This window comes from Tachysurus vachellii, chromosome 25 (assembly GCF_030014155.1).
Source record: "Tachysurus vachellii isolate PV-2020 chromosome 25, HZAU_Pvac_v1, whole genome shotgun sequence".
Lineage (NCBI taxonomy): Eukaryota > Metazoa > Chordata > Actinopteri > Siluriformes > Bagridae > Tachysurus > Tachysurus vachellii.
Window position 1 is genome coordinate 17382986 of NC_083484.1, and position 13592 is coordinate 17396577.

Sequence of the window (13592 nt, forward strand, 5' to 3'; positions counted from 1 at the left end):
ACCTTTCTGTTGTTTACTTGGCGCACAGCTCTCTCATGCAGGAGTCCTTGGATCCATGGTACAGCCTGGTTTAATGATCCCGGGCGTGATAACATCCTGTGACTCCATCCTCCGGTTCATTCACACTGCCACTGGATTATCTGTGTGTACCAGCACGAGGAAAAGAGAGGCGTGTATTTCGGTCAAAGGCCACCCATGTAGCTTAGTGTTTAAGCCCCCAGTCTTTATAAAAAGCAAGCTGCACACACTGCAGTCTCATGCCTAAGAGACCGGATGTGTGTCCCGGTTCAGCTGCTGAGAGGATTTACTACACACCGAATTTTACAGAACAAAAACATGGAGTGTGAGTGTCGGTGCTCCGAGAGATCTCACGCGCACGCCATCCTGTTCAACATCCTCACCGGTGATGTGGAAGCCACTGACCTGAGCTACTCGCCGTCCAGCCGCTGTCACTGTGACACACGCCGCACCGTACGGCTCCGGTCACGTGACACCTGCCTGGCAGCCGCGAGCGTGCTCGTGAAGACTGTACACTTTGTCGCGAGCCTGCCTGCATTCCAGCAGCTTCCGGCGGAGGACCAGCTCGCACTGCTGCATCACTGCTGGGCGCCGCTCTTCATCCTGGGACTGGCACAGGAGCGTGTGAGCTTTGAGGTGGAGCACGAGCCCATGACCAGCATGCTGAAGAAGATTCTAATGAACCGAGAGCACGAGCACGAAAAGAACCGAGAGCAACCAACACTAAGTGGAGTCCAGAACCTCAAATCCTGTCTCAGGAAGCTATGGAGTCTGGATCTGAGTCCCAAAGAGTACGCTTACCTGAAAGGCACCATGATCTTTAATCCAGGTGAGTAGACACACACACATGCACACATACAAACAGAAACTTACTCCACACACTCACAAGCCAGAATAATCCTAATAATGTGCTGATCTGTGTGTGTGTGTGTGTGTGTGTGTGTGTGTGTAGATGTGCCCGGCCTGCAGGTGGCACCATTGGTGAACGGTCTTCAGCGTGAGGCTCAGCGTGCTCTCAGGGAGGTTCTGTTTCTTCTGCACTCGGGTGATGGAGGGAGTTTTGGCCGCGTCCTCCTTGCTGTGTCCTCACTGCAGAGAGTCACACCTGAGCTAATCACTGAACTCTTCTTTAGACCTATCATCGGCTCCACTCATCTTCTACACCTCATTACTGACATACTGTTTGGCAGATAGAGACACACACCTGAGCTGAAAGAATGAGGATCAGACAGAACAGGGAGATGATCATGTTTCAACCCTGGCTTCATCCCAAATCACCCGGGAGCATACTCTGGTCTGTTTCATAGTCTGAAACACACAGCTTCCTGTTTTCTATACTGACCCCATCTTCAATCGCTCAACCATGTGACTCCGCCCTGCTGTGTGACTCCGCCCTGCTGTGTGACTCCGCCCTGCTGTGTGACTCCGCCCTGACGATGTATACACAGTGCTGTTAGTTGAACATCACCACCTGCTTCAGTACAGTAGGTGTTTTTTCTGAGAGCTGATCTGTACCAGATCCTCAAGAGAACTACACACACACTGCAATGGCCACACCCAGCTTTTATACTCTTTATATTTTGTGTGTGTGTGTGTGTGTGTGTGTGTGTGTGTGTGTGTGTGTGTGTGTGTGTGTGTGTGTGTGATTCTGAGGCCCTGCTCTGGTCTCTGTGAGACTAAATTTCACTAAATGTCTTTGTAAATTTATTTGATGCTGCAATAAAACTATTTTTCTACACAAAATGTCAAATTGTGCCTAGTTTAATTAGATAAAAGAAGCTTTCGGGGAAGAAAAGAGTAAAAGAAAGATAAAAAAAGAAGGGAGAGTGAGAGAAACTAGAAGAGGAAAAAAAATATCAGAAATACAAAAGAAAATACAAAGTGATCAGACTGTGTGTGTATGTATGTGTGTGTGTGTGTGTGTGTGTGTGTGTGTGTGTTTGTTCCTCTTTGCCCTTGTATTTAAATGATTGCTGCAAGGTCAAAGGTCAAAAGGTCAGTGACTCAGCAGGGCCTTACTGCAGGTCACAACACTCTGCTCTAACGGACACAAACAACATGCAGGTAAAAGTTCAACACCAAAATACTAATATGTTCTTCTGTAGATTTTATTGTGATCAGAAACATCTCACATGTTCATGTGAATAATGAAGACAAACACAGACACATGATTTAAACATGAAACTCTACATATTCTCTCTCGCTCACAAACACACACACTCACTCACACTCGCGCTCTCAATCACACACACAATTTTACATTTATTCCTAAATGAAACACAACCTTGCACACTGGTGTATGACAGTACAAAATGTTCTTTTTAGTTTAAGAGTGTGTACACACACCACAATAAACACTAACATACGTGGAAGATGCATCATGACTCACGCTGTCCAACATGACGTGTGTCTTCAACTCATCCCCAACTGAAACGGGTTCCTCTCACCAGCGGTCAAGGCCACAAACAGCTAAACACCATATACAGTGTGTGTTTAATGCTTTAGTGCTGATCTCTGTGTGTGTGTGTGTGTGAGAGAGAGAGAGAGAGAGAGAGAGAGAGAGAGAGAGAGAGAGAGAGAGAGAGAATCAGATTGTGTTATGAATAATGCACTTTATTACACTATACAGAAGCTGAAGGTTGTTGAACTGCTGTAACCTCACACACAGCAGTACAGGTTTACACACCAGCTGACACACAACTCTCTCTCTCTCTCAACTCTCTCTCTCAACTCTCTCTCTCAACTCTCTCTCTCTCTCAACTCTCTCTCTCAACTCTCTCTCTCTCTCAAATCTCTCTCTCTCTCTCAACTCTCTCTCTCTCTCAACTCTCTCTCTCAACTCTCTCTCTCAACTCTCTCTCTCAACTCTCTCTCTCAACTCTCTCTCTCTCTCAAATCTCTCTCTCTCTCTCAACTCTCTCTCAACTCTCTCTCTCAACTCTCTCTCTCTCTGTCGCGCTCTCTCTCTCTCTCTCTCTCTCTCTCTCTCAACTCTCTCTCTCTCAACTCTCTCTCTCTCTCTGTCGCGCTCTCTCTCTCTCAACTCTCTCTCTCTCTCAACTCTCTCTCTCAACTCTCTCTCTCAACTCTCTCTCTCTCTGTCGCGCTCTCTCTCTCTCTCTCTCTCTCTCAACTCTCTCTCTCAACTCTCTCTCTCTCTCAACTCTCTCTCTCTCTCAACTCTCTCTCAACTCTCTCTCTCTCTCTCAACTCTCTCTCCCTCTGTCGCGCTCTCTCTCTCTCTCTCAACTCTCTCTCTCTCTCTGTCGCGCTCTCTCTCTCTCAACTCTCTCTCTCTCTCAACTCTCTCTCTCAACTCTCTCTCTCAACTCTCTCTCCCTCTGTCGCGCTCTCTCTCTCTCTCTCAACTCTCTCTCTCTCTCTCTCTCTCTCTCCAGACTTATTAAATCAAGAGTACTGACTGATTTTAATTTCTATAACAACATGAATAACCTGCACGTTTCAGTCAGTGTGGTGTTGTAATAATGTTCTATGCGCAGTCATTGAGGGAGAACTGAGCTTTGCACCAGAGCTGAGCTAAAGATGATGATTATTATCAGTTTACCTCATTTATTTGAGTTATTTTAATACTCTTATTTATTTATTCATTTATATATATATATATATATATATATATATATATATATATATATATATATATATATATATATATAGTTATTGAGTCACTCTGATTGCTGTTATTTTAAGTGACTTGTGCAAATAAAGGATGTAAAAAGTCAAAGTCTCTCTCTCTCTCTCTCTCTCTCTCTCTAAACTGCTTTGAGTTTACTCACTGAATCATCTTCAGTGAGGCTGCAACCAACGGCGACTCCGTGAACTTGGAGGAGGACACGGCATCAGTGACCAATTACATCGGAAAGTGCATTGATGACGTCACGTGACCGTCACCAAGACCATCACCACACACTCCAACCAAGTGTGTGAACAGGGGACAGGGCGGCCCAAAGAACAGTAAGGTCCAAACTGTCCCGAGCAAAGCGTGCACTAGTGATGGGAAGTTCGGTTCTTTTCCGCGAACCGGTTCTTTTGGACAGTTCGTTTTAATGAACCAGTTCAATAATCCAGGTCACCAGTTCTTTTACGTCCTGACGTAATGACGTAATTCACAATGACGTAAATTCCTTCATCCCGCCGCTGCCGGCAGATATCAATACAATTAATTTAACACATATGAAAAGTTTTTTGTAATCATAACTTTAGTTAAATACGTTTCTTACATTTAAGTTTTACAACTAAAACACACAGTACAGGCAGTGATGTACAGACGTGGGTGTTTTATGTGTCTTAAAGATATAAAGTTAATAAACTAATCTTCATCAACTTACAAAAAAGTATAATTTTGAAATGTTTCTTTCGCTCCATCAGTTGTTTCAAAAACTAATGTAACTGAGTTAAACACTCATATGTTGATAAGACATTAAATCATAATTATTTACATTTGTTACTGTATCGGTTCAGTGAACTGATGATTCGCTGTATCGGTTCAGTGATTCATGCGCAGTGATTCATGCGCAGTATCAACAGCTCCAGTTCACAGTTCTCTCAGCACGTCTCAGTTCAGTGTACAGGAGTTACATAAACTCAGGGATATTAGTTTATTTAGAGTCGGACCGACTGTCAGGGATGACCGGAAGTGAGGAACTTTAGTAACTTGTGGATCAGCGCTGACTCAAGACGCGAACTGTTTAGAACGAATCAGTCCGATTTGGTGAACCGGTTCATTCAGTTCACTAAAAAGAACCGGTTCAAAAGAACGATTCGTTCACGAACTGGCCATCACTAGCGTGCACATGCCCAGACAATCCACAGCCACCTCCAGGACAGCGGAGACACCCGGCGCATGTGGCAGACAAACTACAAGACAGCTGTAGATGGAAATGTACATATTTTAGGGACAGTCACTTCAAATAGAGAAAGAACACTCGTGGTGACAATCAAGGCATGGAAGGATGTGCTCAGGGAATGCTCAGAGCTGTCAGTTCACTGTGTAACACATATATATGGTTGTAATGACAATAAAAGCTTCCTAATAAAAAAGCTGGGCTACGAACTTCTCCAGCCTTCAGGACCTGGGTTTTCCAAATGATATACAAAACTTGCTCTTATTTGAAAAGAGGACTTTTGAATCTTCCCCATGATTGTGTAGCTTAGTGAACCACATTGAGAGACACTTTTGATGGCTCAGGAAACCTTTGCAGGTGTTTTGAGTTGATTAGCTGATTGACGTCACCATATTCTAATTTTTTGAGATTGGTGGGTTAAAAAGCAAAAATCATCACAATTAAAAGAACCAAAGACTTAAACTACATCAGTCTGTGTACTGAATTTATAGAATACACAAGTTTCAGTATTTGAGTTGAATTACTGAAATAAATGAACTTCTTGACAACATTCTGATGTATTGAGATGAACCTGAATGTGGCTGAAATGACTAAAACTTCTTGACTTAATGACACACACACAACTAATCTCAGCCTCTGGGTTTGCACATTCTTACCCCATTAGGACAGAAGAGTAAAAAAGAGGAGAAACAAACATTTCAATCTTTATTAATCCAATTCACATGTTCCAAAAGCTTAGCTATTGAGTGTGAGGAGACGCGCGCACACACACACACACACACACACACACACACACACACACTCGGCAAGAAAAAGAAATTAAAACGAAAGGAATGATCAATGAGTTCAATTTTTACATTTTTCTGTTTTTTTGTGTATATTTTCTGTATATTCGAGGCCCGTGTTCAGACCTGGCAGAAGATTTTTTTGCATCTGAAATCTATTTTTCTGATTTCTTCTATGTTTAAATGTATTTAATTGTATTTGTTTTTTTCTTGTCCGTCTTGGTGAAGCAGCTGAATTATTCTGGAGGAGAAAACACCAGTTGTTAGTCTCTACACTTACACACTGAGTCAGTGTGTGTTCATAAGATCCTGATACACACCTGTTCTCATTAAAGCTCCTCCTTTGTGATTAAACAGCAGGAACAGCTGCACTGCTCACTGATTTCTGAGCGTTCTCCTTCGCCTGGTGAGCCTGCAGCACAGCCACTGCCTCATCCACCTACACACACACACACACACACACACACACACACATCAAACCACAAAAGCAAGAACCCTAATAACATGTGACTATCCCAAATGTTTAGATGTCTTTCTAGTGTGGTGACAAACACCCATTTGACGTTATTACAAAGTTTTATAAGAGCAGTAAACTACGGTGGCCGAGAAGTGCAAGTCAGACAACCCAGAAGAGGTTGGTATAGTCTGCGAATGGAAACTGTCATTCAAGATATACAGGTGAATGACAGGCGTCGTGTCCGATGATCGGTAAGTTTCCATTTGCAAACTAACCCTACCTCTTCCGGGTTGTCTGACTTGTCGTTGTGTTTTAGGATTTGTTAGTGTGTTTTGCACTTCTCAGCCACCATAGTAAACTAAGAACATACGCATGTATTTGTGTGTAAATACGTACCTTGGAGCGCAGAGACTCAGGAGACTCGAGCATGTGCAGTAGCTCCGAGTTGTCGATCTCCAGCAGCATGCCGGTGATTTTACCAGCTAAATTCGGGTGCATGTTCTGGATCAAAGGGAAGAGACGCTCACCTACACACAAACACAAAGAAAACAACGTTTGAGTGTGAGTGTGAGTGTGTGGGGGTGGGGGGTGTTTAGCTCCACAGCAGCTCTATGAACTGTTAGGAGTGAGAAAGGTAGAACATGTATGTAACTCACCCAGCATCTGTTTCTGCTCCTGTGGGGGTGCAGCAGCCAACATGGAGGCTGTGAGAGGCTCCTGACCCTGCACATGCACTGCAGCCTGATACACACACACACACACACTCCACATCATTAATATACACATCCAGCAATTACACACACACAAACTTGAGTTCAGAAAGCACTGTTAAAAGGCTGATTATATGGAACATTAGTGCAGGGATTTTTACAGCCTTGTGTATGTACCTGTGGCAGGGGTACTTGTGTGGCCAGGTGTTGTTGTGTGTTTCGTACTCCAGGTGTGTACTTGTACTGCTGCACCGCTCGCACTGGTGCTGCAGCTGTAGCGGCTCCTGCACTGACCGGGCGTGGCCCTAGTGGCTGAGACGCTACATACAGATACACAGAGTCAGGAATATTGAAAAAAAGAAGAAAAAAAAAAAAAAAGGTGTGTGTGTGTGTGTGTGTGTGTGAGAGACTCACTCATGCGCTGTGACGCCATCATACGCGGCACCTGATTGGCCGTTGGGCGGATGGTCCCAAAGGTCTGTGGACGTGGTGCTGCAGGACGGATGGCATTCGGCATGTTCTGGAAGTCTGCAATCAGAAAATTCAACATGATGTCATCAAACCCCATCTTGCCATGTAACACACCCCAGTTTAGTGCAGGTAGTGGTTTGGGACACAGCCAGAGTGATGAGGAAGTGCTGGGTGTAGCTACAACTCACGCTGTGGGCGAACACCCTGTGTGGCCCAGCGGGGACTCGGGCGGAGCTGCGCCAACTGACTGCTTGGGTAATAGGCAGCTCTGTTCTGAGCCTATCTCACACACACACACACACACACACACACACATATATTAACTGACCTTGTAATGACAAATTACTAACTGACTCATTTTTAATTTTATGGTTAAAGACAATAAGAGTGTGTGTACCTGAGGAATGGCAGCCATGAAGTACCCAGATGGCGGTGCGGGTTGGTAGGGGTTAAGGACAGGGTTTGGGACGGCGCGCACACTAGCCATTCTCTGCATGTACTGGTTGGTGAGGTGAGCCTGACGCTCCTCTTTGCGCTGTGCCAGAGCTACATACAGCGGTTTGGTGGCTACGATGCGCCCGTTCATCTCGGTCACTGCTTTTGTAGCTTCCTCTGGAGATGAGAAACACACAAAGCCAAAGCCTTTTGAGCGTCCACCCTCCATCATCACCTGCAGGGGGCAGAAGAGACATTTCAACATTAAAAAAAGTCTAATAAATCTGCATTAACATTAGTGACATAACACACTAGTGTTTTTTTTTTTTAAGTAGATCAATTTGAAGAATCATTTTCAGCTTCATATGAATATATTAAAGTCAATGATTTAATTTATTTAAAATATGTAAAATGTTACATTAATATTCATGTCATGAATATTCATGAGCAGTCAGGGGCAGGTTACCTTGGCACTGGTGATGGTTCCAAAAGGTGAAAACTCTTTGCGTAAACGTTCATCATCGAGACCATCGTCCAGATTCTTCACATACAAGTTGACACCCTATAACATAACAGAGATTAGCTGTGTGTGTGCATGTGTATCTGTGTGTGTGCGTGTGTATCTGTGTGTGTATGCACATATACACACATACCTGGTAGCGAGTCATGCGGTCCTGCTTCATCTGCTCAAACTTGCGTTTCAGTTCAGTTTGCCGCTCACCTTTTTTCTGTGCCCGGCCCACATACACCTGTTTCCCATTCAACTCCTTTCCATTCATCTCATCCACAGCCTACACACACAAACACAATTAATCTGCACCCCAGAGCCACAAGTTCACACTTACTCTTCACTAGTAGACTTGGTCATAGGGCACACTCACTCTCTGGGCATCCTCGTGCCTCTCAAAGCTCACAAAGCCAAAGCCTTTGGATTTTCCACTCTCGTCTGTCATGACCCGAATACTCAGTGCAGGACCTGTTACACACAAATATGCAGACACACACACACGCACACCAGGCTTTCAGGCTGCATCCCTAGAGCACAGTTTTTAAAGGCATGATCAGACCGTCTTATCCTCAGAGGAAACAAAACCTACAGATGCGTAAGTAATGTTAAAATAGTTTTGTGATTATAGAGCATGAGGTCACTGGGTTTTGCTAATAAAATATACAAGCACACACTCACCATATTTGCTGAAGATGTCTTTGAGTTTGTCATCATCCATGTCCTCACCAAAGTTCTTAATGTAGACATTTGTAAACTCTTTGGCACGAGCTCCCATCTCCGCCTCGCGCTCTTTACGGGATTTAAAGCGTCCAACAAACCTGTAATATCACACACACACACACACACCATCAGCACCATTTATACACGACATCCTACTGATCATCAAAAGTACAAATTAGTGAAACTCAGTCAGGCAGTTAGACTCATCTATACTTGTGCCATACACTTTGCGATCGTTGAGCAGCATGCCGTTCATTTTCTCTATTGCTCTCTCTGCAGCCTCGTGGGTCTCAAAGTGCACAAAGCCATAACCCTTAGAGCCGTTTTCATCACAAACCACCTTCAGGAGACACACAAAGTTATAGACACACTCCATAATGCGGACACTACTTAAACACACACACAAACACACAGAGGTAGGAAGACCAAACCTTGCAGGACAAGATGTTCCCAAATGCTGAGAAGGTGTCATACAGAGCCTTGTTATCGATGGACTTGTCAAGGTTCTTGATGAAAATGTTTCCGACACCACTCTTCCTCAGTGAGGGGTCTCTCTGAGACCACATGATGCGTACAGGACGTCCTTTAATCACGTCAAAGTTCATGGTGTCCAGAGCTCGCTCAGCTAAAGAAATCCAGGACATAACAAAAGCACTTTCACCACAGACGTGTACACACACACAACAGCCAGACAGCTTTACACTTTTACATCTACACCAAGTTTTCTTTCATTCATCAGACAACAAAACGGTTAGTTTCGAGCTGGTACAATAATTCTGTGCAGAAGTTGTGATTTAAAAGAGAAACAAGACATAAAACCTGATAGAAATAAAATCAGAAGGAAACAAAACTACCAAATTAAATCTGAACCCATTTACACTTCATCTCCTCATCATACAGCGTCACTGAGCACTTTAGATGATGAGTACAGTGCCATAAACCATTTAACACAACATTAACACAACATTAACACACCGTCTGCGGGCTGCTGGAAGTTGACGTAGGCGTAACCGAGCGAGCGGCGTGTCATCATGTCCCTGCACACGCGGATGGACAGGATGGGACCTGCGGGGCTGAACTTCTCATACAGCATGGCTTCGGTCACGTCCGGGTGCAGATCCCCCACATACAGAGACGCCATGGGGTAACTGGGAGCGCTGGGGTTCATCCTCAACTACACACGTTTTACACGCCAAACTCACGTCTATCACTTTAACGCAAACAAAGCGATTTGGGTCACAAACCGAACTGTAATTAACTTTAATTTGGCTAAAATGAACACATTAAAACCACCGAGCTGCTCTGAGATAGCTAAGCTAATGCTAATCTGTTAGCACACTAAGCTAATCCGCTGCTAAATGCTAACTCAGTACGCTAACCGTTAGCTAAAGCTGGGAATCTTCGCTGCTTCACCAAAGTCTCGGTTACAAAGACGAAAATAGATTTTTTGTTGATTTTCTGTTTTGTAATTTTTTTGTATTTTTGATTTTTTTTAATAAGATGTGTGCCGAGGTTCCGGGGCACACGCGCTCACCACAGCATTAAACGGAAGAGGGACGGAACCGGAAACCGAGTTTCACAAAAAAAAAAATCCTTTTCCTCCGGAAGTCGCGATTTAAGAAGGACACACAGTTTAACGCGCTGAAGCTTAAATATATAATAATGAAATAAAAATAAAAGATTAATAATAAAATTATATTACTAATAAATAAATGAATAATTGATCCCAATACTTCTTAGTTTCCTCTGAAATGCTTCACATCACAGATTCATAGCAATGGGCTTCTTCTGGTGGTGATTATTATTTACCCCCCAGTTTGGACCCCTAACCCACAGTACAGTGTTTACACCAGTTTGGACCCCTAACCCACAGTACAGTGTTTACACCAGTTTGGACCCCTAACCCACAGTACAGTGTTTACACCAGTTTGGACCCCTAACCCACAGTACAGTGTTTACACCAGTTTGGACCCCTAACCCACAGTACAGTGTTTACACCAGTTTGGACCCCTAACCCACAGTACAGTGTTTACACCAGTTTGGACCCCTAACCCACAGTACAGTGTTTACACCAGCACACAGAACATCAGGTGCTATAACATAATGGTCAGAGATAACTTCTGATTAAGGCACTGTGATTATATTTTCTGTACTTAATCTGAGGATTAGAACAAGATCAAGAGTGTGACTTCCATTATGAGTGGGTCCTATTATATTCTGATAAAAGTCTCCAACAATTACTGCTTTGTCTAATAAAATAACTAGGTTTGAAATGAAATCTGCAAATTCACAGAGGAATTCAGATTATGGTCCAGGAGGTCTGTAAATAACAATTAGAGGAACTGGGGGAAAAACAGCAATAATGCAACAAACAAAAGCACCAAATATTGAGGAACCAAACCAAACTCCAGGAGTCGGATGAAACCAAGAAGATTTGAAGAAGCATGTACAAGACCATCTGATCTGTTTTTTTCTAATTCATATCTTGATCATTTCTATGACAATATAAATATTTGTTTTGTTACATTTTGTTTTAAGGGTGTGCAAACTTTTGTACTCAACTATAGTCTTCATCTATTCTGAGACACAGTTGGAGTAATTTACATTAAAATGATACAAATGTACAACAGGGTGGTGAAGTGAACCTCCCAAAAACCTGTGGGAAGCTGTACGGGCTGTGCTAAATAACCCCTGGGTATGATTGTGTGTGTGTGGTGTGTGTGTGTGTGTGTGTGTGTGGGGGGGGGGGCGCCTCTATGATGCACTGGAGTGTTATACAGGAGTGGTGAATTCTTGCACTTTACACCCACCTTTCCTGGGATAGACCCTGGATGCACCAGAGACCCTCAACAGGAGGAAGCACCGTATGACTTAAGGCTGTAACTGTTTGAAAGTATTGAAGGAATGAGTGTGTAATTCATTAGAGTTCATATTTATTCAGTTTCACTGAGAACAGAGGAAATAAAGAAACAGGAAACACTCACTGTAATATTTAATTTTGTTATATTTTTCCAATAAATATTTTACATATTATTGTTGACACTAAACTGTAGTTAGGAAATAAATTAAAACAAACAAACCAATGTAATGTAATGTGCAGCTCTACTCAGTTCCTAAAGGTGACCACAAGATGGCAGCCTTCTCCCCACGCACTTTAACGAAACTGCAGCAATGCATTCTGGGTACACTGTGTCTTCAAATATACAGTATCATATTAAAGGTGAAGATCCTGTTATAACTGACAAAGATTTATGTCCAGATGGAACATTTCACTGATTAAACCATCAGACAGAATGTTCATGTCAGTTTAATCTGTGTGTGTGTGTGTATGTGTGTGTGTATGTGTATACTATATGTGTATATGTGTGTGTATGTGTATACTGTATGTGTATGTATGTATATATGTGTATGTGTGTGTATATGTATGTGTGTGTATATGTGTGTGTGTATACTGTATGTGTATGTGTGTGTGTGCGCAAGAGAGAGAGGGTTCAGTGGCGGCTGTGTTCATCTGTTGCTGTTACAATCACGTCCATCCAGATGCGCATGCTCTCTGCACTTGGAGCCACGAGGAAAAACAGACGCTCGTACGTCTTCACACAGAACGTCAGACTTGGTCTTGGAGACTAAGAAGAACAGAGGAAATAAAATAAGATAAAAGGAGCCAAGAAAAAAATAAGAAAGAATGAAGAAGAAAATCTCTAATTCATTATAAAAAGTATGAATAAAGGTAGAGAAAGGAAAAGGGTGACAGAGGAGAGGGAAGTAATGAAGGACTGAGCAGGATAAATATGGGGAAGTTGTGAAGTCACCGTCGTCGCCGTACGGAGATGATCATAATAAACTTCCTCTATGGCCTGGAAGTAGATGACACCCTTCAGCTTCCTCTCATCCTGATCTGAGACACAGAAATAGGTTCATCTTTAGCTCCTGTGTTCAGAAGTTTCACACTCACTATACAAGAGAACCTCAGCAACTGCCTCAGGGTCGTATTCTGTGACTGAGGGAATGAGGCTGAGTTTCAGTGTTTATTCCTCAGTGAATCACTCTTCATAGTGGAGGTTTAAAGGGAAGTGCACAAGGGTATGTTATAAACTGAAAGTTCTCTCAGCTCATGATGTTCCTCACCGGTGTAATACGCCAGTCTGCGATGGTCCATGTCAAAGAGGAACCATCTCCTCTTCCACGTCTTCACTCGGCCGCCTCGTTTTGTCAGGAAACCGCAACATCGCCGCGGTGACAACTGAACGCCCAGACACCCTGCAACGCCGTGACCCAGATTCTCCACATGAGCCCGAAGGTCAAAGTTCATCGTTAGAAAGAGAGGAATGCTGTGCTGCTGGAGGACATGGCCATCATCACACACAAACACAGCGACAAAAGGGTTAAAGGAAGTACCAAAGAAGGAAAGAGGCAATAAAGGATGTGATGAAGGAAGTATGTAATTAGGGATAGGAACACACACACACACAGACCTCGGGTGAGTTTTGGGTGTGGCTCTCTTTAGGCTCCTCCTCTGAGTGTGAGTTTGTGTGTGCCTGGGTGTGTAGGTGTGTATATGCAGGTGTGCTTAGGTGTGTGTTTGGGTCATCCAGCTCATTCTGTTTGTCCTCTACAGTGAGATGT

At 43.4% G+C, this 13592-nt stretch overlaps 3 protein-coding genes across 4 annotated transcripts in view; 1 reads left to right on the forward strand and 2 right to left on the reverse strand.

The window, feature by feature from the left end:
- The first annotated feature begins 228 nt into the window (after nucleotides 1-228).
- Nucleotides 229-1761, forward strand: nr0b2a (nuclear receptor subfamily 0, group B, member 2a). Its single transcript, XM_060861284.1, has 2 exons — nucleotides 229-847; nucleotides 971-1761. Exons 1-2 carry the CDS (start codon nucleotides 274-276, stop codon nucleotides 1210-1212), a joined length of 816 nt encoding a protein of 271 aa, XP_060717267.1. The 5' UTR covers nucleotides 229-273; the 3' UTR covers nucleotides 1213-1761.
- Nucleotides 1762-5572: 3811 nt separating this feature from the next.
- On the reverse strand, nucleotides 5573-10526 carry pabpc1a (poly(A) binding protein, cytoplasmic 1a). Its single transcript, XM_060861281.1, has 15 exons — nucleotides 9942-10526; nucleotides 9398-9591; nucleotides 9191-9306; nucleotides 8925-9064; nucleotides 8620-8714; nucleotides 8392-8529; nucleotides 8205-8300; nucleotides 7701-7973; nucleotides 7492-7582; nucleotides 7247-7360; nucleotides 7010-7152; nucleotides 6779-6863; nucleotides 6519-6649; nucleotides 5986-6104; nucleotides 5573-5906 (listed from the first exon to the last, which is right to left on the reverse strand). Exons 1-14 carry the CDS (start codon nucleotides 10132-10134, stop codon nucleotides 6015-6017), a joined length of 1899 nt encoding a protein of 632 aa, XP_060717264.1. The 5' UTR covers nucleotides 10135-10526; the 3' UTR covers nucleotides 5573-5906; nucleotides 5986-6014.
- Nucleotides 10527-11952: 1426 nt separating this feature from the next.
- The window catches only part of LOC132840321 (pleckstrin homology-like domain family B member 3), an 11840-nt gene continuing 10200 nt past the window's right edge, over nucleotides 11953-13592 (reverse strand). Inside the window, exons 11-14 of one of the 2 annotated variants that reach the window (XM_060861869.1) lie at nucleotides 13442-13592; nucleotides 13095-13302; nucleotides 12779-12864; nucleotides 11953-12592 (exon numbers count right to left, since the gene is read on the reverse strand). The exon at nucleotides 13442-13592 is cut by the window's right edge and continues 11 nt beyond it. In XM_060861869.1, coding sequence (XP_060717852.1) covers nucleotides 12458-12592; nucleotides 12779-12864; nucleotides 13095-13302; nucleotides 13442-13592 — 580 coding nt within the window. In that variant the 3' untranslated portion in view covers nucleotides 11953-12457. Of the gene's footprint in view, nucleotides 12593-12778; nucleotides 12865-13094; nucleotides 13306-13441 lie in introns of both variants that reach the window. The other variant, XM_060861868.1, reaches the window with a different exon arrangement.